This window comes from Spermophilus citellus, assembly GCF_964194105.1.
Source record: "Spermophilus citellus genome assembly, chromosome: 2".
NCBI classification, from domain to species: Eukaryota; Metazoa; Chordata; class Mammalia; order Rodentia; family Sciuridae; genus Spermophilus; species Spermophilus citellus.
The window spans coordinates 213,527,655-213,551,984 of NC_138183.1; the positions used below are offsets into that span (position 1 = coordinate 213,527,655).

General features: G+C 45.2%; 1 protein-coding gene across 9 annotated transcripts in view; it reads left to right on the forward strand.

Moving 5' to 3' along the window:
* NAV2 (neuron navigator 2) overlaps nt 1–24,330 on the forward strand; it is a 701,871-nt gene that overhangs the window by 630,881 nt on the left and 46,660 nt on the right. For 6 of the 9 annotated variants that reach the window (XM_081282533.1, XM_081282536.1, XM_081282528.1 and 3 more), the window contains 8 exons: nt 4,462–4,753; nt 5,355–6,057; nt 8,822–9,289; nt 9,978–10,043; nt 11,428–11,472; nt 13,761–13,921; nt 15,310–15,498; nt 21,901–21,953. In XM_081282533.1, the coding sequence (XP_081138659.1) occupies nt 4,462–4,753; nt 5,355–6,057; nt 8,822–9,289; nt 9,978–10,043; nt 11,428–11,472; nt 13,761–13,921; nt 15,310–15,498; nt 21,901–21,953 (1,977 nt within the window). The remainder of the gene's footprint in view (nt 1–4,461; nt 4,754–5,354; nt 6,058–8,821; nt 9,290–9,977; nt 10,044–11,427; nt 11,473–13,760; nt 13,922–15,309; nt 15,499–21,900; nt 21,954–24,330) is intronic. The other 3 variants (XM_081282532.1, XM_081282529.1, XM_081282530.1) reach the window with 3 other exon arrangements.

Below are 24,330 nucleotides of genomic sequence, written 5' to 3' on the forward strand. Positions count from 1 at the left end.
AGGAGAACTGGTGAGTCCAGGGGTGGGCAGCCAAGCCATGGTGTCTGGGAGGAGGGTGGACCTTGATGTCAGATGGTCTTGGGTTAAGGTCTTCACTCTGCCATCCTTGGATAAGCTAATCAACCTCCTCAGCCTCTGCCTCCTCGTTCATAAAATAACAGTAATTAGACCTGTCTCGGGGTGAGTGTGAGAGCCATACAGACAGAGTTTATCTGTACATGTTCCTGTCAGTGCCTGAGACTTGGGAATTGCTCAGAAGTCACTTCCTCTCTCTCCCCCTCACTCCTTCCTCCCTCCTTTCCTCTGGATTCTCTTCCCTTTCCCATCCTTTTCATTCATTTTACTAATATCTAGAAGTTGATGCTCTTAATGTCTTTTGTTTGTACTTTCAGAGCAGTTCATCCTGTATTTTGCAGGGCTGTATTTTGGTGACAATGTTTTGATGGCAGAAAGCTTTAACACACACACATCTCTCCCCTGTGTATTTATCTACATATCTGTGTCCTTGACCTTTCAGGGTCTTGGCTCAGTTTTGTGGAAGGCACCACTCCTGGTGCCAAAGTACAAAAAGCACACATCACTATTCCCTCTCATTTTCAATGTCTGTGAAATTTGTAATCAAATATTCAGGCGGGGGGGGGGGTGATGGTGGTGGAGATATTTCAATATCAGTTTATTTTTTACTACTCTGGGGGAAATAAAGTTTTTGAATTGTGTGCCCTTGAATGACCCTCGAGGTCTTTGCCTATCCCCTGGATAGGGGATGGTAGATTTAGCTGGAGATGAAACGGGGCTGATGCTTCTGCCCACCTGCTGGGAACTATTGCTAATAACTGGGGGCAAACTACTTTTCTTCTTCAAACCTGTATTTTCATGGTCTATAAAACAACCTCAGGGAATTAGATGGATGTGGAGGGACACAGTACCTGGCAAGACAAACAGCATGTGATGATGCTAAGGCCAGTGATTATTTCTGTTATTACTGGGGCTCAAATTTAAGCCAGTTTGGGTTCTAGATGTGTAGGAGATTCAGGCATAAGGCGGGAGTGTCCCTGACATCTGAATGCTTGTGGCCCAGTAGCAGTAAAATAAGTGCCCCCGTCCGCCTTCACACAAGACAAGAATGGGGTAAATACGGAAGGTGGATGACAGCGTGCTGAGGATTTGCAGAGGTGGGAGCATTGGTGATGGAAAGAGCCCCCACTGCGGAGGCCCCCCCACATCTGGCCCATTGAGTTCACCATCAGCTCTGTAAAAGATCTGTTAATTCTCAACTCTGTTTTATACCCAGTCTAACAGTCTCAGAATTGGGAAGTGACTTCCTCCAGGGTCACATACAGCAAGCGAGAGGCAGCACCCAATACTAGAACTCAAGTCCATCAAACTCCAAAGCCTTTCTCCACACCACACCGGGCTTCCAACCCCTCAGGCCTCCCCTCTGGCTCTCAGGGGCCTGGCCTCCCCTCTCAGGTCCCTTCTGGCTTGTTTGTCACCTGTCCACTTGGTTGTTAAATGATTAAAGAGATTTCTACCTAGAGGCAAGGAAAATTCTTTGAAAGAAGGTGCTCTCACCTTGGCGACAACCTGCAGAGGCTTCAAGGGAAACCAGAGGGAAGAACTCTGTACAGCCCCTTGGCTGGCCTCCTGGCCCTCCTGTTCAGCTCTGAGCATGGAGAGGCTCTTAACTCCCAGGAGGTGCTGCCAGTGATTTGGCACATAGCTCAGGAAGGACCTAATAGAGGAGATGTGAACTCAACGTTATTAGAATGTCCCTGGGTAGTTAGAGCAGCACTGGGAAGGCTGCTGACCTGGACCAAGTTGCGGGGAGGTGATTGTCCGAGGGTTGTTTTCCCCAGAGGGAGAGAGTCTGGCCATGGCCCTGGTACAGGGGCATGTGTACACTCTCTGTTGTTGGTGGGATCAGAGTTGGAGGCATCCTGCCCAGAGGCTAGGCTAGAGCTTCTCTAGGACTGGGGTTAGGGTGAACCAGCCAGACAGCCTGTAGTATATGGAGGAGATCTAATAGGTGTAGATTTAGGTACTAATGAGTATGCAGAAATTCTCACATTCTTAAACTTTTAATTAAGAAAGGCTGTGTGGTATAGGGATTAAAATGCAGGAATGGCAGTTACACACCCTGGAATCCCTTCATTGCATATTTCCTCACTGCGTGATCTTGGGCAATTTCCTTTTCCACTCTATGACTGTAAAATTGACAATATTAACTATTGCTTGTGGGTTTTTGATGAGAATTATATTAAGTGATGCATATAACACACTTTAACTTAGGGCCTCTCACTTAGTAAGTACACACTTAGTTTATTGTTGCTGCTGCTGTTTTTAGAACCATTACAATCTGACTGGGAGAGATAGGTCTAACAATTAAGGAAATAAATAATACAGTATCCCAAGATGTGGAATATGCTAAATTTTCAGTACATCATTCGAGCATATTAGAATATGTAAGAATGTGCTTAAATGTAACCTCCATAAAGGTTAAGGATTTGAATTAGTTCACAGTAGTGTTCCCAGTGCAAATAAGCTTGCCCAACACATAGAGGTTTCCAAAAAATATTTGTGGAATGAATGTTTTCAAAACCAAGCTTTTTCCTGCCTTGGGGCCTTTGCACATGCAGTTCCTGCTGCCGGGTATTCGCTTCCTGAAGCTCTTTCTCTCTTCTCATCCTTTAGGGCCCTTTTTCCAAAAGTTATCACCTGACTACAACTCACCCCCCCATCATCATAACCTAAATCACGTCAGTGTCCAGGGTGTCTGTCCCAGACTCCTTGTTCATTTCCTGATAAAGAATCTTCATAATTCATAGTTGCACATTTATTTGTGTTTGTTTTTTTTCACTCTCTGCCTCTCACTGATTATAAACTCTGTAAGATGGGAATCAGTCTTATCCACCGATTCTCACACCTCCCTTGGTGCCTGGTAAGTAGCAGGCCTGAATGTGCCAGAAGTGTTCAGAGGAAGAGAACACTGGGCCGAGGCAGTTGGGTTAATTTTCTACTCGTGTATGAGATGAACACTGGACTACTCAACTCCTTGTCTCCTTCTCCGATGGCAGAGTTGGACGAAGTAATTTTGTTGAAGTTTGTGCATATGTTCACTCATTTACTCTCCAGGCCTCGACTGGGCCCTTGCTTGTCCATTGAAGGGTGGGCTCTCCCCTCTGTGTTCCAGGCCACAGCTAGGGTGGGCCTTCACAGTCGGGGAGAGTGTCTTTATCTCTGATACTCCTACCTGGCTGGAGTTCAGTTTGTGATGGAGGAGGGACCAAGCACAGGAAGGCAACCATAAGGTGGAATGCACGAGGGGAGAAGGGGCTGGGGAGAGAGGTGGATAAACTTAGGTTGCCTGTCTGTCTGCAGTGTCCCATTCAGCCACGGGATTCTGCAGAGGAGGAGTTTAACCACTGTTTCAGGACACGGGTCAGGCCAGGTTCCTGCAAGTGTCCGTCTCCATTGCCTGTCTTGCCGATGCTAGCCACTCTGGGTCCTCAGGTGCCTGGATGCATTGCTGACCTGCCTTCCATTCACACTGCTGCTTCTCCCTCCTGGCGTTACCCCCAGGCGGCCTCCAAAGCCTTCTGGTTTGCATTATGTCTTCAGGACAGCAGATCATTAACATCACACTTCTGTCCCCTCCTGGGTTCCATGGTCAGCAGGTCAGGGTTCTTCCAAAGAAAGCTGGCTAATTATATCCCTTGTCAGAACAAAACCCTGCAAGGGGAGCCACTCGGTGGCCTATAAATGCAGCCAGAATGGGAGCAGCACCGTTGCCATTGAGGATTTTTCTCCTCCCAGCTCCGGCTCCCCTGATCCTGGTGGAACCAGCGGCTGCCTTCACTTGCTAGCTCACCCCTGCCTGTGTTGGGCTGTGGGATGAGCTGGATCCGCAGGTCTCCCTGCCAGTGGAGGCATAGGAAGCAGCAGAAAAAAGGGAGCCGGCAGGGAGGCTGGAGGCTGGCTAGAGACCCGGCTGCGGAGGTTGGAGGCCTGCGCCAAGTGCCAGAGTGAAGCCGGTGGCTGAACTCCTGTCACACCCCCCTCTGCTCTGCCACCCCCCTACCCCAGGCTTCTCCCCATTTTTTTTCTGGTCCCTTTTACTTTCTTCCTCTCTCTTCTAAGAGATTTCTTTATATTCTTTACTTTCCTTGGACCAAAAGGCTTTCTAACAAGATAATCGGCATACAGAAGTCCAGACTCTTAAAGTAGTTTTATTTATTTATTTTTTACAGTACTGGGGGTTGAACCCAGGGCCTTTCACATGCAGGGTGAGTGCTCTACCTCTGAGCTACATTCTCAGCTCTAAAAATCTGAACTTTTCTAAAGTAATTACCTCATATTTATTCTCTGCCCAAGTCCAGGGTATCAGACCTTTTGGGTGTGGAGCGAGGGCCACCCTGGCCCAGGACTTGGAGGAGGACTAATGCAGGAAGTCTCTGTTCACAGACTGATGCTGAAAAACACTCACAGGTGGAGAGGAATTCCCTGTGGTCTGGTGATGACATCAAGAAATCAGACGGAGGGTCAGACAGCGGCATAAAGATGGAGCCCGGTTCCAAGTGGAGGCGGAATCCTTCTGACGTGTCGGATGAGTCTGACAAAAGTACGTCGGGCAAGAGGAATCCCGTCATCTCCCAGACAGGCTCATGGCGGCGAGGCATGACAGCACAAGTGGGCATCACCATGCCAAGGACCAAGCCGTCGGCCCCTGCGGGTGCGCTGAAGACCCCGGGAACTGGTGAGTAAGAGGCCAGCACCGTCCTGGGTCTGCAGCTGCCAATTTAAAACCCAAAACTGTCGTAACTCTAGTGAGGACTTATTATAAATTTAACCACCCCCTCTCAACTGTACACCAAATTGGTTTAACTAGATACTAGGCAACCTCGGCGCACCTGGTGCAGGCTGCTCAACTGCATATCCGTGTGCTGAGTGTCACCCGTGAGTTAGGAGATAGGTGACAAACAAGGGTATGAGTCCACCTGGAAGTGTTAGGCACAGCCTTGTAATGGACCGAGGGTCAAAGGTCAGAAAAAAGGCTCCTGGGCAAAACAGTTGATTGTGATCTAGTAGTTTTATTTTTCAATGATTTTTATGGATGCATTATCATTGTTCATAGTGTCCTGGGTAAATTTAGACTGCTTCGCAAATAAGTGAAATCCTCAGCACTTCCTAAAAGACTCCCTGACAGTAATACACTAGATGATCTTCATGGAAAACTCTCTCCCTTGGCCTCAGGGTACTGCTGTCCCTGAGGGGAAAACGAGCCCCTTCTTCAGAGTAAGGGAAGCTAGAAGTCAGACTCCTGGTTCGCAGGCTAACCTTGCTGATTTCTCTCTCAGGAAAAACAGACGATGCCAAGGTGTCTGAGAAGGGGAGGCTTTCACCCAAAGCCTCCCAGGTGAAGCGCTCCCCATCTGACGCAGGCCGCAGCAGCGGTGACGAATCCAAAAAGCCCCTCCCCAGCAGCTCCAGGACACCTACGGCCAACACCAATAGCTTTGGGTTCAAGAAGCAGAGTGGCTCTGCTGCTGGGCTCACCATGATCACAGCCAGCGGGGCCACAGTCACCAGCAGGTCAGCCACACTAGGCAAAATCCCAAAGTCATCTGCGCTTGTCGGTCGGTCAACTGGACGGAAGACGAGCATGGATGGGGCTCAGAATCAGGACGATGGGTATCTGTCTCTCAGCTCCCGGACAAACTTGCAGTACCGGAGTTTGCCGAGGCCCAGTAAGTCCAACAGCCGGAATGGGGCTGGGAACAGGTCTAGTACCAGCAGCATAGATTCCAACATGAGCAGCAAGTCTGCAGGCCTGCCGGTGCCGAAGCTCAGGGAGCCTTCCAAAACGGCCCTGGGCAGCTCGCTACCAGGTCTGGTCAACCAGACAGATAAGGAGAAAGGCATCTCCTCGGACAATGAGAGCGTGGCTTCCTGTAACTCGGTGAAAGTGAACCCGGTTGCCCAGCCTGTGCCCAGCTCGGCTCAGGCCACTCTCCAGCCTGGGACTAAGTACCCAGATGTGGCCTCCCCAACTCTCCGCAGGTAAGTGGGAAAATAAATGGTACCAAGCAGAGCTGCAGTAGGTGAAAGGGCATCCTAGGTTAAGAAGTTCTTGTTTCTTCTTGCCGGGCATGGTGGTGGTGCTGCATGCCTATAATTCCAGCAACTCAGGAGGCTCAGGCAAGAGGACTGCAAGTTGGAGGTCAGACTTAGAAACTTACTAAGACCCTGTCTCAAATTAAAAAAAATAAAAAGGGCTGGATGTGGCTCAGTGGTTAAGCAACCCTAGGTTCAATCCCTAGTACAAAAAATAAAAATCCTGTTTCTCAGTTAAAGTAACCTCTATTTTTCTTCTACTTCAGTCCTTTTAGATAAAGTTGTTCAGGCAGTTTCTGCCTGCAATTTTGTAGTCCATGGGTTATTTTTCCCTGTTGGGATAGAAAAAGGCAAACCTCTGGAATCATCATTCTAGGTTCAAATTATGAGACCATCTTAATTAACCACTGTGTAACCTTTGTTAACAACTCTGCTTCAGCTTCCTTATCTGTAAAATGGGGATGATGATTCTTCTCCTAAGGTTTTTGTAAAGTTAATCTTTGCAGCTAGATCTGGCCATAGTAAACTCAACACTCAGTAAAAGTTGATTATTATCCTAGATGAGGTCTTGATACACTCTTAGGACAGGGTCAGTAGCCCAAGGAAAGCAAGTAATTTTTTTTTTCTGATCTTGGTAACTCTGTGACTGAGCTTCCTCATTGTGAGAAACATTGATCTTAGCTGGATCTTTTCTGTACATCCCAGTGTTCTTTTTAATACCACATACATACTTCCAAGTTAGTCTCTGAAATTTTAACTTTCTTTAAAAAAAAAAAAAAAGAAAGAAAAGAAAACCTCTTAAAGCAGAACAATTTCTGAAAAGGAGAAATTGATTTCCCATTACCTTAAAAAGGCATCATTTTTCCACATTTCCACACTCGGTAGAATTTCTTAATGTAGAAACAGTATTCACTGTTTTTTAATCATTTCTTTGACATTTTGCCTGCTTATATTATCTCGTTGCCCATTGGACCATCCTTACATCGAAGCTGAGCATAGTTTAGAGCTCATTCAACCTCCCCAGGAGATTTCTTGTTATAAGAAAGAATGAGTCCCAAGGACGGAAAATGAAGCAGTGAAAAATGAAAAACTAAAGGCACGTACATACTTGGGGGTGAGTGGGAATGTTGAAAAGACTTCAGAAGCAGCATTCCACTTGAAAGGTATAATGAAGCTGTTCACTGTCCTTTGTCTAGACTTGATTATTAGAATTTCAGTAATGATTTTTTTTTTTTTTGAGGGGGAACGTCCTATTGGCCTGCTCTTTGTTGTTTTAACAGTTTGCCTTGTAAATGAAAATTTTCTCTGCTTCTTGTCTCAAGTATCACATGTAATATCTGCTCTTTGGTATTACAGATTCCCTTTAGTAACTACAAAGGTATTTCACTAGACCCTGAGGCTGGTGTGACCCAATACGTGAGAATGCATGCAGCTCCTTAGGTCTGCACTGAGCCCCAAAGTGAATCTCACTTTCCCTAAATTGTTCTTGATTCTCTTGCTGTGCATTAATATGGAGAGTGAAGGGAGGTAGCTAAGTCTTGAGATGATTCGAAGGACTCACAGACAAAGACTGGACTTGTCTTTGGGATGGGGAACAGTTGCATAAAAGACAGGAAAAGAAGAATCCGATTTTGGTTTTCTAACAGTTACAGAAGAGCTTGGCAATGGAGCAAGTTACCCGTTAGTACTGAGGTCCCCGTAACTGGAAGTATGTGAACATTCTAAAGCCAAGATTCTACAATACTGTATTTCATTATCTGGTTTTCACCAGGGGAAAAGCATTTCTCTTCTGTCACCAGATACTGTGGTGAGGATTGGTTGAGGATTATTGGTTCTATGTCTGCTTATCTTTATAATGAGTAAAATTTGCAGGATTGGAGATGACATAGGTCATCACTTTGAGTATGTGGGTGAAACACAGTCTGTCTATAGTTTCATCACTTTTACTCTGGGTGGAATAAGGCCCTTGCATTACTTGAATGTGACTCTAAGCCATCTCCACAGTTGGCAGAGAACTCTGTGCTGATGGAAGAAGGGGGCCTGTATGCCATTTCCTGTACTGCATTGTTGATCAGGGAGATGACATGAAGTGGCACTTCTGTGTGTCTGTTCCAGAGGCATGATTTGTACCCAGCATGTCTGGGCTAATGTCTTGTGAACCCAGCAAGTTTTCTGTGTATGTCTCCTACCCTAAAATATACATCTTTGGGGCTTTCCTTTGAGGATTAATCTGTGAAGATACTTTTCCCAGGCCCCATCCAGATCTAGACTTATGTTCTTGATTCCTTGCATTGTGCTTAGCGACTGGGATTGAGCTGTCAGCTTTGTGTCACGGATAGGAAAATGACTTAGATAGCTCTTCCCTCTTAGATGTTTCCTGGGCCAGGACAGTTTTCTAGTTAGTCTATAGAAAGAAATGGAGGTGCCACCTTGGACCAGTGTGACTAGCCCAGTAGAAGGACGAGCCTTCCTCACCACTCATTGGTTCAGAGAGGAACAGGATCTCAGCTGCATCCTAGAACTTGCAGTTGGCACTTGTGATAGAGGTGTCATGTCCAGGCCTTTGGCCAACTTTTTTTCAATTCAGTAGGACAGATGGTGTCTCCCTCTCCAGGGAGTCTTGCTGCCCGCTATGCCCTACTCTCCTCTTAACAACTCGGCGCCCCTTGGCCTGGGTGTTCATCCCACACAACCCTTTGTCTCTTCACAGACTCTTTGGTGGGAAGCCTACCAAGCAAGTGCCCATCGCCACAGCTGAAAACATGAAAAATTCGGTGGTTATCTCCAATCCTCATGCCACCATGAGCCAGCAAGGTAACTTAGACTCCCCGTCAGGCAGCGGCATCCTGAGCAGTGGTGGCAGCAGCCCTCTCTACAGTAAGAACCTGGACCTCACCCAGTCTCCTCTAGCCTCCAGCCCCAGCTCTGCCCACTCGGGCCCTTCCAACAGCCTGACCTGGGGCACCACTGCCAGCAGCTCCTCAGCAGTTAGCAAGGATGGCCTGGGCTTCCAGTCTGTGAGCAGCCTCCACACCAGCTGCGAGTCCATTGACATCTCCCTCGGCAGTGGAGGGGGACTGAGCCACAATTCCTCCACTGGCCTGATCGCCTCCTCTAAGGATGACTCTCTGACGCCCTTTGTCCGAACCAACAGTGTGAAGACCACACTGTCGGAAAGGTTGGTGCTGTGCCCCTGGCTGTCCCCTACCCCCTCTCTCTCAGGAAGAAGCTGTTTCCAGAGCACAGAGATTAGGTTAGGAACCCCAAATGTTAATTCACCTTTGCCTGCAAGATTTCGTTCTTTCTAGTTATTGCTCTTTCACAGGGAGGCCAATTTGGGATGGAATTTAGCTTGACTATGCTTTCTGTTACCTCTTTGTCCTGCGGTTATCCTTGGTTATCCTAGAGCTGCTGGATGTCTCTTGGGTGCAGATCTGTGCTACCATTTGAAATGGCATTCAGCCTTTGAAATCCTCCCATTTTACTCTGTTCATTCATCAGTGCCTTCTTTCCCCTCCCATTTGTAATTGTGCAAAGGGGGCGGCTGTTCCAGTGCAGCCACGAAACGTGTGGTGGCTGGATGTTCATTGGGCTGCTGGGTAGATTTAGTGTCATAGCAAACACCCTTCCACCGAATTGCCACTGGCCACAGTGATAGGAAATCAAGAAACTGAAAGTGTCCTCAGAGCCCTGGCTTTCACTGCAGTAGTGATGTGTGGCCAGTTTCTGCACTTGGGGAAGAAACCTGGTTAAGAGGTTAGTAAAGAGGAAAGTAAAGAGGAAAATATCACTTGTGTGTAACAACGCTTCTCCTTTTCTTCAGTCTAATGTTCCTTCTCTTGTTTTCTACCTGCCTGGATTTCTAGCCCTCTCTCTTCCCCTGCTGCTAGCCCTAAGTTCTGCAGAAGTACTCTGCCCAGGAAACAGGACAGGTAATGATGTTGTAGGCTGGGGCCCCACACAGGCCTCCCGGCTCCTCTGCCTGTCTGTTGTCAAGCCAGATGTTTTGTGCAAGGCTGTTGGCCTGAGGCTTCTGCTTGTGTTTGTGGTTCTGGTGTATTCTGTGACACCCAGACATGCCAGTGAGTGTCTGTTCTGCTGTCTGAAGCTCAGGGAGGTGGAGCTGGGCTGGCCCTTTCATTCCCAGCATGGGAAGGCCACCTCAAAATCTGCCCCTTGACCTGGAGTGGCACAGGCTCTCCCTTGCATCTCCCATGGTCTCCTGTGGTCTCCTGTAGCATGTTCCCTGCTCCCCAGATTCCTGCCATTGCTTCCCCACCCCAGCCCAGAAATGGTGTACCACCCACTGTGCAGCTTGGCCCTCTGCTCTTGTCAGCCCCTCCCCATGCAGCTGGCTCTTCTCCCTTTCAAAGTCCTTCCCTGCAGTTTGGCTCCTCCTGTCGTGCAGACTGTTGTGTTCAGTGTGCCCCTTTCCTGTAATGATAATGAGAAGAATATGCAGATTATAGAAGCTTGTGTTCACCCCCAGCTGTGGGTGGGCCTCAGGGATGGAAATTGACCTTAAACTTGTGGAGGAGCAATAGCTTCGCCAAACATAACAAGCAAATGTTGTTTCATGCTAAGGGAAAAAAAAATTAATGGAAACCCTCTTCACCCCATCAACAGCAAAAACTTTGTTTTTGTCAGACTCACAAAACAAGCCTTTAAACCCTGTTCTTTGGAAATCTAAATGCCTTGACTCCGTCAGCCAGCAAGTTGTAACTTGCCCGACTCCAGCCCAGGGCTCAGCTCCCTGTTATGCCTTTGCTAGGTTAGAAACAGGGAGAAATGGAGAGGGACCTGGAATTCACTTTGTTACAGATGAATTTCAAATATGCAGACTGCTGGCCCCTTGAACCCCTTCAACAAGTCCATTCTCCCTCTTGAAGCCATTGCCAGTGGCATTTAGGAGGCGGGCCAGAGCTAAGGGTGCAGGGAAACTGGTATTTCTCTCTCCAAGGAACCAAGGTGGTGGTAGTACAGAGATGGGCAGCAAGGGCTCTGCTTCAAGGTGGGGCAGCCCCTGAGTTTGGCTTTGAACCTGTGGAAAAGGAGAAACGATTGGGGTTGAGCGACTCAGGCCACCTGGTGACTTGGGGTAAAGTATGTACTGTGTCAGCTCAGACCCAGGACAGGGCTCCTTTTGCTTTCCTGGGTGGGGATGTGTTGCATGCAGAGCTGGGTAAGAGGGCTCTCCCTGGTGATGGGAGTCTCTTCCTCAGGGCTCTTTGGCCTCTTCCCCAGCCTTCTCCCCTTCGCATTCCCTGCTCCCTGTGCTTCTCTGAAGTTCTTCTTTTTGTTTTAACTTTCCTACAGTGACCCGCACCTTGATAGGAACACTTTGCCTAAGAAAGGACTCAGGTATCTGTCTCCTTGCACCCATGCCATCTGTTGTAGCCTTGGAGCTTGGCTGTGTGGCTCTCTCATGGCTGGTGGGGGTTTGGACTGGGCCGGGGATCCTGCTTTGGCCACTGCAGCAGGACCTTTTGGATGACCGCTCCCGTGGATCCCACTAGTTCTCATCTCTCCATCTGTGGCTTATTTGCTTGAGCAGGGGCTTGTGCTTCTTCAGGCTTGATGTGATACAACCATCTCATGACAGACGTCCCTGGGCAAGCCCAGAGAGCAGCCGCTGCTACTGCTGGGCCCCAGTGGGCTTCATTCCTGAGCACTTCTCAACCATTCTGTCCACATGGCTGTCTTCTAGCAGAAAGAACATGACTTATAGCGTGCTGGTTTATTAGATAGCTCCAGAGCCAAGGAAGAGGGATATTTCACTCCCGATTTAAAAACATTTAACTTTTTGGATTGAAGAAAAAAAAAATACTGCTAAAGACAGATACCTTGCTCTTATGTAGATGTTCTAATTGATAACCAGTTGGCTTTCAACACCCCCACCAAGATGTGGTGTGTATGTATGACAATAGAGACTACCAGGAAGGAATATCCTTCCATGTATAGTAAGTCATGGCTTTGTTCATTTGGGGGGCTCATTCTGGTAAAACAGGATGCTATAAGTCACCGCTGCTCATACCATCCACCTCACTGTGCCAACCCTAGGAACTCCAATTTGCTCCTGCCTCCCCCATGGTCTGACTGTCATCTCTCCTGCTTCCTAAACACCTCATTCTTCATAGCATTGGCTTCACCCTGAGCTAAGCATTAAGTGCTTTTGCCTAAAATGGAACTTGGAATGCGATGTTTCATTGCCGTCATGTATGTCTAGTTGATTAACCTGCAGCTCTTAAGACTGAGCGCATTTTGAACAGTAATACGAGGTAGGTATCAATGCTTCCTTTCAATAGGAGCCCCAAGTAAAGTCAATTCTAAGGAGAGTGTTAACATCTCCCGACAGCCTGGGAGAGGGCATTCACTCTGTGGCCTTCAAGTCAGCATGGCCTTTGGTACTTGAGAGTTCATGTGGCGACTGTGCTCGATGCTTTAAGCAGCGGCCTCTCCTTATACCAATTTGACATCGATGCCCCTCTTTGTCCCCAAAGGAACCTAGGTTCTAATATTAATGTTTTGAAATGGTATATTTCTGTAACATATCTGCCCTATCAAAATTATGTCACTGTGGCTTTTAAAATTTGGTATTTGGAAAAATTCACAATAGGGATCTGTGACAATCTATTTACAAGCAACTAGTGTGCTTTAGAAAGTTGTAAGTCCATTGACCATAGGAAAACCCTTCAGGAAGAAGCATTTCTGTGTTCCCTTTCACTCTGGCTCTCCCTGTCAAGTTCACTCCCTCAACACACACTGGTTGCACCCTTTTTTAAAGCCAAATGAATCTCTGTCATTACCTAATCAGCAGTCATAATGCAAAAGTCCTGGGTGCTTTAGGAATTCTAGATGTTGTCAGCGGGTACAAAGAAAAGAGCATGGATTTTGGAGTCAGAAAACATGGATTGAAATCTCAGCTCTGTGACACAGGACAGGGAGCTCACCTTCTCAGAACATAAGATGAGAATAATCTTAGGCTTTAGAGAGATGATGCCCATACAGGCATCTGGCACAATGAGGTGTTCAAGGTCATTACCAAGTACATTCCAGAGCACAACAGAAGGTGGGCCACATGACTTCTGAAGACCTTCTCATGCCAATCACAGTAACTTGGGGTTCCTTCTGTGAAGGCTCGTATGTGCTAGATTGCAGCGACTGCTGTGAGCATCAGTGTCTTCAGCCCTCCCTTCACACCTCAGCTTTCTAACATGCTGTGATTCATGGCTACTTAATTGTGCTGTAGAATACAGATGCCAGGAGTCACCTAACTGAAACTTCCTCGAAGCTCTAACAGCAGATCCTTCTGTTGCCTCTGTACTGTCAAGGTGGGGGTTTTGACATGACACTGTCGTGAATCAACATGTTATAGTTACGCCCAGTGACGGCTCTTTTGAGCATTTACCAAACTTCTTCCCTTTAGGTATTCCCTCCAAATTGAAAGAATTATAATTTTCTCCAAATGCAGCCAAGTAGCATAAAAGGTTTTAAGAAACTTCAGAAGTTTCAGGGTGTGTAGGGATATGGTTTTTTTTAAACCAGCTTTGGATATGTATTTTCTTTTTATATATCGTCATCAGCTCCACGGAGATCATTTTCATAAGTGTTGTTCATAGTTCATTCCAGCCTGGTTTCTGTCTGCCCAGGTATACTCCCACCTCCCAGCTTCGCACACAAGAAGATGCAAAAGAATGGTTAAGGTCCCACTCTGCTGGAGGCCTGCAGGACACCGCCACCAATTCCCCTTTTTCCTCTGGCTCCAGTGTGACTTCTCCCTCTGGAACGAGATTCAACTTTTCCCAGCTTGGTGAGTAGCTACTTGTCATGAGCCATAGACTGTATTATCCACAGAGAGGAGGTTGTCTTGGGATTTGGAATACAAAGGTAGTCACATCCCTCTCATTGTCTGATCAGCCTTCAGTGATGTAGTTTGATTATAGGAGATAATAAAAGAAATAAAGAGACTAGCAAAGTTTGGGGTACGCTAGCCAGTCATTCTCTTCCTGCAGTTGGTTTAGGGAAGGCAAACAGACCAGCCCATTCTTCAAGAGAATGCATTCCATTTCTTAGACCTTTAAAGAGGGTTTTACAGCATATCTCATGCTTGGTCATTCTTGCTCCCTTATTAAGCTGGAAATAAAAGTGAAGTTTTGATTGAACAAGTCTTCTTGGAAATGCTTGCTGCTGACATATGCTTTGACTGGCACAATGGGAAAGGAGAAGAATTTGTAACACAGTCCCTGTTGACATGTCAGTGGATTCTTTTCTAAGAGAAAAACACACCCACGCAGACCTATAAAACAGAATAAAAGAGAACAATCCAAAGCTTTAAGGAAAACCATGTAATAACAGAATAGAATCAGATAGTGAATATTATATATACAGTTAGGAAAAGATCGGTGCCAGTGGGCATTATTGGCAGAGGTTTTGGGGAAGCAGTGGGATGGGAGCTGAGCTGTGGAGGATGGATAGAGGGGGAAAATATGTTCCAGTCTCCTCTCAGTATTCAGAGAGGAAGCCTTTTCTGAATATTGTAAATAGTAAATTCAGAGTCTTTAAGGATAGGTGTGGCTTGTGATCAAGTGAGGTTTAACTCAGTTTTGAATAACTCAATAGGTACCTCTGAAAATACTGTGTAATACTAATACTGACATGGATAAAATTTTAGTCAGAAAGCTAGTTTTAGCTAAGTAAATGTGCCCCCTCGTGTTGAAGCTCTTTGTACATCATTATTAAATGCTCCTTTTCCGAGGCAGTGAGACCTGTGTTCATATTGTTCTTTCCCAGCCATAACTCTTTGCAGCAAGAGATTCTTGTCATGCACAAATGCTTCCCATCTGATCAAAAGCCTGGTTGGACTATTTTGGGCTTTTGGCTTTAGAGAGAATTGTTCCAGATGAGCCCGGGGAGTAATTAGCTCATGCCTGGAAGGTGACACTGGCTTGTCTGAACGTGCCAAGTTGGAACGCCAAGGCCCAGAGCCTTGCTTTGGAACTGACCCGCCTTCCCTCCCATATTTTTAGCTCTAAGTGTGTAGCTCCTAGGCTGATTCGACTACCTTTTAGAAAATAGACAAGGGAGAGAAGTTGGCAGGAGCGCGTATGGCTGATGATAAGGAGTCTCCTCTCTATCCCCATCTGGGATTTGAACAGAGACATGAATTTGCAACATTTGATTCCGTTCCTCTCATCCCAGCGAGCCCCACCACTGTCACCCAGATGAGCTTGTCCAACCCAACCATGCTGAGAACCCACAGCCTGTCCAACGCCGATGGGCAGTATGATCCGTACACTGATAGCCGCTTCCGGAATAGCTCCATGTCCTTGGATGAGAAGAGCAGAACCATGAGCCGTTCGGGTTCCTTCCGGGATGGGTTTGAGGAAGGTAAGGAAAGGGATTTGCCATCTCCTAGGTTACTGAGCGCTTGGGTGAGCGTCCTCTATGCTGGGTTTACTCTGTTGGCCTGATCCCCCGCTTGTGAGTTCCTCTAACTCTCCCTCCTCCTCTGGGGAGGGGAATTCTGAATAGTAAGACCTGACTTTTAATTGGCCTTTTAGGACTTTAGGGAAGAGGCTGCTGAAATCACACTGGTGGCCCTCAGCACTGACTGAGTTCTGCTCTAGGCCTCTCTGTCCTGGACTAGGGCCACAGCTTCTTGGCAGGCACCTCCATCCCGAGACCCAGCCACTGGCTCGCCTTCCTGGCAGAGTCACGGGAGAGTTTGTTCCCTGTGTTGACGGACCTATGAAGCTCTGGGGGCTGGGCACCATGCCTCTCTGCTCTGCTCCAGAATTTTCTGTCTCTAGTACTACTTTTTTTCTTCTTAATTTATTGCATTCATTTTTACCCTTTTCCTTCTTTGGTTGCCAACTGTGCTTCTTTTGGGTTGAGTTTTTATGTTTTGTTCATTTTAATCAGAATTGTAGAAGAAAAGTTCTGTGGACAACTTTGTCAGTCTCCTCACAAGTCACCCTACTCCTCTTTCTCTTTGCTCCATCACCCAAGGTCTGAGTTAGGGGACGAATGGGCAAAATGCTTTCGAGGGACGTCACCTCACCCCCAAAGACTGGGCGCGTAGGACAGTAAAGGCAGGCCCCAGTGACCAGTGAATAAGAATATGGAGTCAGACCAGCAGAGTTTAAATTCCAGATCCTCAATTCCTTAGGTATACGATCCTGGGCAAGTTGTTTCTCCTATTTTATCACTGATAAATTGGGAGTAATAACAGTATTCAGCTCATGCAAGCCTAAGAATTAGATGAGATAATACATATAAATGTTAATGCAATAACATGATTACATGTCACAGCCTCTAGACAGACATTCAGCGTTGGTTTCCTGGCAGCTTGATGTCTCCAGCCGGGGATAGAGACTGGGGCAAGCAGAGGCAGCTGAGGGCTATACCTCTGTTTGTGCTATTTTTTGCCAGTGACAAAAAAAAGATAGGGGGTAAGTCATAGGTGCCTCCTTCTGCTCCCAGTCCCTGTGAGTGGAGCTATATGTCTCGCATCTGACCAATAGGAAAGAACAAATTTGTAGTTATTTAGGAAATCCCAAATCAAAGGGAAAGAAGCATAAAGGCATCTGCTTTCTCCTAATGTTCTTTTAAACAAAAGTTTTAAAGAATTTAGTTACAGAACAGTTGCTCCCTGGTTAATCTTGGCGACTTAATACTGTCCCCGTGATTTATGTATCATTTGCATCCATGACATCCAGCGTGCAGACTTGACTCTGTAAATCCATATATGGGAACCTGCAGGAACAGAGGACTAAGGAGGGGAGGAGCCTGGGTTACTGAGGGTTTTTTCCTTGATTTAAGAACTAAAAATGAATATTCTAACTGCTCAGAGCAGTCTAGTGGAGGAGACATTGACCCCCAAGGTGAAGGAAGATGCAGTCTGTCTTGAGCTTTTCCTGGTTCCCTATTAGCCAAGCATGGCCACCAAGCATTTTCCAACCTCCCTGATGATAACTCTCATGTGATGAGTTGATCCTGCATTGCGTCCATCTTCTCTACCCTGTGTACACCTGAGTGAACCACATTCAGTACTGAAACTTGTCCAAACAAGCACAGTTAGCCTCAGAAAGTTCTGGGACCATTCCAGTATCATCATCAGATAGCTTTTATTTTTTTCATCTGGAACCAACCTGACAGGCAGCCCAACTGTGCAGTATCTGGGATATCAAAATGACAGTGATAAAAGAGCTTACCCACAAGCAGAATCTAGATATTCATAAACATGATGATTTATAGTGACAAGGAATTGAAGCACAGGGGTAAAAAAAAAAAAATCAAACTTTGGAGGAAAAGGTAGGGACTGCTGTCAATGTGCTTGGGGACATGGAACATTTTCATCCTTGGGGAAGTCTACTATCAGTGATATTGTTTCTCCTGAGACTGTTAACATTACAAAACAAAATAGAACTTGTGTTAACCAGGTCTTTTAATTCCTCTGGATGCAAACTATTTTTTCATATTTCACATTTGGACCAAATAGAACCTCTTTATAATATGGCCTTGTGTATTCTATGCCATAAAGCAGAATAGAAACTTAGAATTAACTTAGAATTGTGTGAGGTGGTTGTACGTTTGAATCAGTACTTACCAGTTTGAAGGTAAGTGGGAATCCTAGGTCTGTAGGTTAGTTGCAGGAATGGCCCAGATGCAAGACCCTTCGAAATTATTTCAGATAAATTAATTTTTATCAGAAAACACTGCAATCTCCCAGCAGCTCAGGAGGCTGAGGCAGGAAGATCAGAGTTCGAAGCTAGCTTCAACAATAGTGAGGCATTAAGCAACTCAGTGAGATCCTGTCTCTAAATAAAATTTTTTAATAGGGCAGGGGATGTGGCTCAGTGGTTGAGTGCCCTCAAGTTCAATCCCTGGTACTCCCAAAAAAGAAAACACTGCAATCTTAAAATCAATTTTAGTAGCATATACTTCGAGGAATGCTGGGTGCATTTTTAAGATGGTTGTCTTTGCACAAAAACAAACAAACATGATTTTATCAGTCATGACTAAGAACTGCTATAATCTGAAAGCCAAGAGACCCCCATCCTGTCAGTTCACACAGACTCCCCAGCAGCAGAGCAGCTTAGTAAGGAGGAAGTCTTGTCCTGCATCATGCTCGTGTTCCTAGCCCCTGAGTTAGGGTCATGATTCAGATCCTGTCACCCCCATGGTTTGCACTGTGGCTTCAGGGAAGGGGTTGACTCTCATCAGCCTGTTTCCTGTTTGCTAAAATGTGGAAAATAATTGTACCTGCCTCAGAGGATTGAAGTGAAGATTGGGCAAGATAAATCCTGGAAAGCATTTAACAAATAACTCTGAAAGGGGCTTATCATAAGTGCTCCATCAATGGTAGCTATTGCTGTAATTGTCATCTTATATCCTTCTCCCCAAGGGCCATTTCTTTCATCCCCATTTTTTTAATGACAAAATTGAGATAGATGTGACGTGCAGAATGAGGTCCTAAGCCTCTTGAGTCCCAGCTCTTTTTACTCAATCCTACATTCACATTTGATTTACATAGCTTTTTTTTTTTTTTCCTCTTTCACCTTTCTCAGGCAAGGTCTAGCCCTTCATGGGTGTGTTCTCTGCTCTGTCATGCTTCCTCTGCTGGCTCAGAGGCGGGGTACCATTTTTTTCTCTCTCCTTCCATGGTACCCATCTGTGGAATGAGAATTAGCGTGTGATGCCTAGGTTTTCTCCTTGCCTCTGACCGGCTGTGTGCCTTTGGCCACATCACTTGACCACTCTGGGCCTTGATTTACTCATTTTCTAATTAAGGATAGAAACTCCTGCATAGTCTGGGATTATTATCTGCAAATTCTCTGTGATAATAAGGATTATTTTAAACAATAGTATAAATGAGAAAATGCTTTAATAGTAGAAGTGTGTGTGTGTGTGTGTGTGTGTGAGAGAGAGAGAGAGAGAGAGAGAGAGAGAGAGATTCCCAAGTGTGACATTTGACTACTCTATTAATTGGAGTATGCCCAGTCATTTGATTCTGTCTAGAGGCTCTTCATTCTGTGTAGAGGTCTAAAGTTTCTTTATTCACAAACTTCAGTCCTGGATGTTTCTTCCGTATAGATTAAACAAAGGTATTAGGCAATTATTCTAAAATACACTGGAAAACTTTTCAAAAAGAAGAGAGAGAGAGAGAGAGAGAGAGAGAGAGAGAGAGAGAGAGAGAGAGAGAAACCAATAGACCTGGTCACCAAGGGCAAAGTAGTCTCCAGATTCAATATCCCGTTCTTGAATTGTCATGTGAGACCTTAAGCAAGTTTTTTTTTTAACCTCTCTGAGTTTCTGATTCCTCAGTGGCAAAGATAGCCTAGGTTTCCCTGTGGTTCCTTGAAGCTATAAGATTTTGGAGGCACAGAGACTAGGAGCATAATTACATGGCACACTTTAGCTGTTTTAGTTTCGGATATCTGCCGCACAACCAGGCTCCGGCTTGACTCAGGTCACTTGGAGGAGGAACAGCTACAGTGGCTCAGGCCAGGCACACTCAGTTTTGGTTGACTCTGGGTCTTTTTTTTTTTTTTAAGACTTTATTTACTTATATGTAGTGATGAGAATCAAACCCCGTGCCTCACACATGCCAGGCAAGTGCACTACTGCTGAGCCCCAGCCCCAGCCCCTCACAGGGTCTCTTTAGACCAAAGCCTTGCCCTTGCTTTTTACCAAGAGAGAGGAGTTAATTATGGTGAAAAACAAGGGACTGCACCTTAAGCCACCAGTTGCGCTCCTCTGCCTGGGGCCTTAAGCTTGCCCTGAGTTGCTGCCTAATCTCCTTCAGTGAGTTTATGTTATAAGATATAAGGAGAGAAGAGAAAGCACTTCCATTTTCCAATAGCGAAAGGCTGTTGTAGCCCTCTGGAGCTGGCCTGTGACAGGGCTGTCATGCCAGTGACGGAAGGGTGGCCATGTGTTATGCACATTCCACCTGACCCAACCTCTGATGGAGTCTGGCCTCTTCCTTCTGGGTCCTGCAGTTGAAGTAACTTACCCTTGTGGAACATTAGGCTGCTACTTTGGGGCTTTAGAGCTTCTGTTAATGTGTGGACACGTTAACACTGAAAGCCATTGTTGGCCGTTAACATCTTAAACTGAGTTTTATAGGTATGAGTCAGATTTGTCATGGATGGAGGAAGAATGGAGGAAAACATCTAGAACTCAGGGCATTGCCAAAGAGGAGGGACAGGAATGGTGGGTGGAGTCAGCCTCAGAGGAACAGTTACCTGCTGAGTGAGAAGAGGCCAGGATAGCAATCACAGAGCTCTGTGGGTAGAAGATGCAGATGGCAGGCAGGCAATGAAAGGCTTTTTGGAGAGGACATTGTTCGCACACTCCTTATTTGGTTGGGCACTATTAGGGGCATCCCAACAAAGAGAAGTGCACAGGCAGAGAGATTCCAAGGCTGGAAGGTATAGGCAGAGAGATTCCAAGGCATGATTGGGAGATAAGGGAAGGAGTCATAGTATGATAGGAACAAATAAAAGAAGAATGGGAGGTCAGGGAGGGTTTACTGGAAAGACCAGAGATAGGCGTCTGAGTAATAGGCTGCACTGTTCATTTGGTGGTTCACTGGCAAGTAGCTTCTATTGCTGGGATGAGCTCACATCTTGAGTGGTAGGTGACTGTCATAAGTGCATGGTTAAACTTGCCTGAGGGCTGGGGTTGTGGCTCAGCGGTAGAGTGCTTACCTAGCACGTGCAAGGCCCTGGGTTCGATCCTCAGCACCACATATAAAAATAAATAAATTAAATAAAATAAAAGTATTTAAAAAAAAAGTTGCTTCTGAGAATTCTGCTTCAGGTTGCAGGTTATCATGCAGAACAGAAGTATAGGCATCCCACCTGTGGTCAGAACAGTGGGGCCTAATTCAAAGTTTTCATTCAGAAGTCTGAAAGCAGGAATAGTTCAGTCTTTGAAATAAGTTATCAAGAAGTTACTGAGAGAATAAGAACCTGGCTTTCTAAAAGAGAAGGCATCCAGAACACCTAGACCTAGAAAAACCAGGCTTTAAAATGAGAATAATAAAATATCTCTACTGGCTGGAGAGGTGATAAGGCTGTACAAGTAGGATCTGAGTCAGAAAGTATTAGTTGCAAACAGAAAAATGGATACTACTTGCTTGTTACTTTGCAGAAACAATAGAAATTCAATGCAGGATCTGTACTTCAGTGAATGTTTTTGAACCACATATTCTGCTACATGGTCATGTAAAATGAATTGACTGTGGTCAACAACCTCTTGGGTTCAAACTAATCTGTTCATCTTTTTGAATATACAGCACAGGGTATAAAAAATATATATATTATACATATATTATATATATATATATATATATATATATATATATATCGCAGGGTATAAAATACATGTGCAATGCAATCTCAACCCATAAAGGAATGACATTAGAAAAAAAAGGTAGAATAAAATATGCTAGAACAGTAGCAGATTTCCCCTGAATAGTGGAATCATGAGTTACCACAGGCTACCGCAAGGAATATGCCTCTTTCCTCTCTTTTTTCTATTTGTGCTGGGGACTGAATGCAGGGCCTCCCACATGCTAGGCAAGTGCTCTACCACTGAGCCCCATTCCCAGCCTCACAAACTATTTCTTATTTCACCCTGACCTGTCACCAACCCAGGTCGAGGTGAGACTACCATGCTGAGGCTGACAGTGTCCTCCAGTTCTGATTTCCTGCTCCCCACTCCCTTTTCTGGTTCCATAGCAGCCAGCTGTGCAATTCACTTTGTTTTTTCTTTTAATAGTTCACGGATCCTCGCTCTCCTTGGTTTCCAGCACCTCGTCCATTTATTCTACAGTGAGTATAAATCAGTGCCGTTGGCTATGATCATGAGAGCTTGGATTCCTTTATCAAATGTGTCAGGAATAAAATACAATGAACATTGCTCCTGGAGAGAGCATTTCCATTATAAGGGGATCAAATAATTAGGGAACAAGATTTGAAATTCACAAGCAGCTATTAATTATAATATACCAACCAACAAGTCAGGAACTGGCTGTTTTGTTCATACGGTGCTTTTGTCAGAATGTGTGAGAAGCCTTGGCCACCTGCTGGTCGGCACGGAAAAGAAAGGCTTTGAACAGTTCATTTAATCCTCTGTCTGCCTCAGTTTCTTTTTCTGTTAAGTAGAAAGAACAGCAGTTTTTACCTTATAGAGTTGTATTGAGGACTAAATGGTTTGAACATTACATTTCACTGCAATAAAAACTCCTGGGAGATGAGGACTTTTTTATTCCTAGTGCTGAGGACAGTGCCTAGCACCTAGTAGGTTTTTAAAAAGTCAGTTTGAAAGAAAGGAGAAAGTGCATGCATTATGTTAAACATGGCCTGCACAGCTCAAGACAAACGTTCCTAAAGGCCGACTGACATAGCTGAGAAGGCTGTTAAACAAAATGCAAATATAACCCAACACATTTGGATTTTCAGTACTACAGCATTTGTTCAGTGGAACTTACTTTTTTATAGCTATGTGCTATTTATCTTAAAAATATTAATTTGGGAATTCCTACAGGAAAAAAAATTGCTTTGTTAATCCTTTAGCCATTCCAAGGAAGCACATGCTTTAATCATTCAGGTGTTGAGAATTCTGGGTTTCTGGGCTATATAACAGGATGCACTGCATGCGGCTCTTTGAAAATAAGTGATCGTGCCAGAATCAAGTGAGAGAGACCAGGACCTCATTGTTTCTTATTAGTGAACACGTTGGTGATTGCTGATTCAGTCTGATTTGAAGGACCTAGCAACTTTTGCTTCTGTTCCTACCTACCTCACCCCTCCAGCTCCACAGTTGTGTCTCTTTAGTTGATTATTTTGTCTGAAATTTCATCATTGGGTCCTGACTTTCCTTTTAAAGGTTTTATATATAGTGACCATGGGAGGGGTTAATGAAATCATTATCTACGGTCTTCTAGCTGTTAGCCAGTAGATAAACAAAGTTCTTCTTCTAGAATAAAATTTTTGGATGTAGATACCAAAAATAGTGCTTTCTAACCTACATTCACTTCAACGGTATTTACTGGCACCATTGATATGCCAGGCACTGGCCCAAGCCCCAAGGATATGGATTAGGAGAGAAAGGAGCCTATTGCCCAAAGTGGAAGCTGGAGGCACCAGAGGGACTTGGGACTCTAGTTTCCTGGGGTTGGTACAGAGCAGCCATAGCGGATGTTGTAGTGCCCCATGTTTCCCCAGTGGCAAATCCAGGGGCTTCTGTCAATGCAAAGACAAGTAGACCCTTCTCAGAGAAGGAAAAGAGCATGCCTTTTCCACTTGTGAGTGTTCAGATCTCGGAAGCCATCACATGTAATTCCTGGGGCACCCCATTCATGCCAACTGCCAGAAGCTCTTGCAGTAAAGGCCTGGCTTCTAGTAGCTGCTGTTCTGGGTGTGTTGCATAAAGACAATGTTTTCATAACATTTGAAATTGACCTTTCTGAATTGCTATGAATTCAACAAATTACCAAAGACCTATAATAATAATTTTTAATTTCTATTTCTAGTCTATTCTATTTCTATTTCTAGAAACCCAAGGTCTAATCTTAGCTTATTCTCCCCTTGACTTTGGACAAATTACCATTATTCAGGATGTCTCAGTTTTGCCTTCAATATCAGAAATCTGAGCAAGGCGATGTGTGAGTCTCTAGAACCTCTGACCTTCACTTAGTCAAAATCTCCCATTTACCATTCTTACGTGTGCCTGCTCTGAGACCATAGATTGCTTTTGCAGACTTTAAAAAAAAAAAAATAGACTAACATTAGAATGTTTTCACGCTAGTCTGCCAGTTTTAAGAAAAAATTGCAAGTCTGGCTAGACTCTGCCACCACCTAGCAGTGATGTGTGGTCCCCTGTCTATTATTAGCTTCTGAGAGGTGATGAAATGCAGAAACAATGCTCAGCCCCCCTTTGTAAATGCTAAGGTGTCATCTTTGGTCTCTTCAGTCGCCACAGACTCAGACCAAGGAATTTGCTTACTAGCTGAGAGTCTTAGGTCTCTAATTAGAGGATAGCAGCTTCTTCCCTTGAAATCTCTATAATTCTTGGATATTCAAAAATGCTCTTCTGTCTGAAATTTGCCTGCAATTTTAATTACAAATGAAAAAAAAAAGGCACCATGATGCTAAATAATAGCCATGGAGAAGTCATGGCCAGCCCTTGGAGTAGAGAGAATCTCAG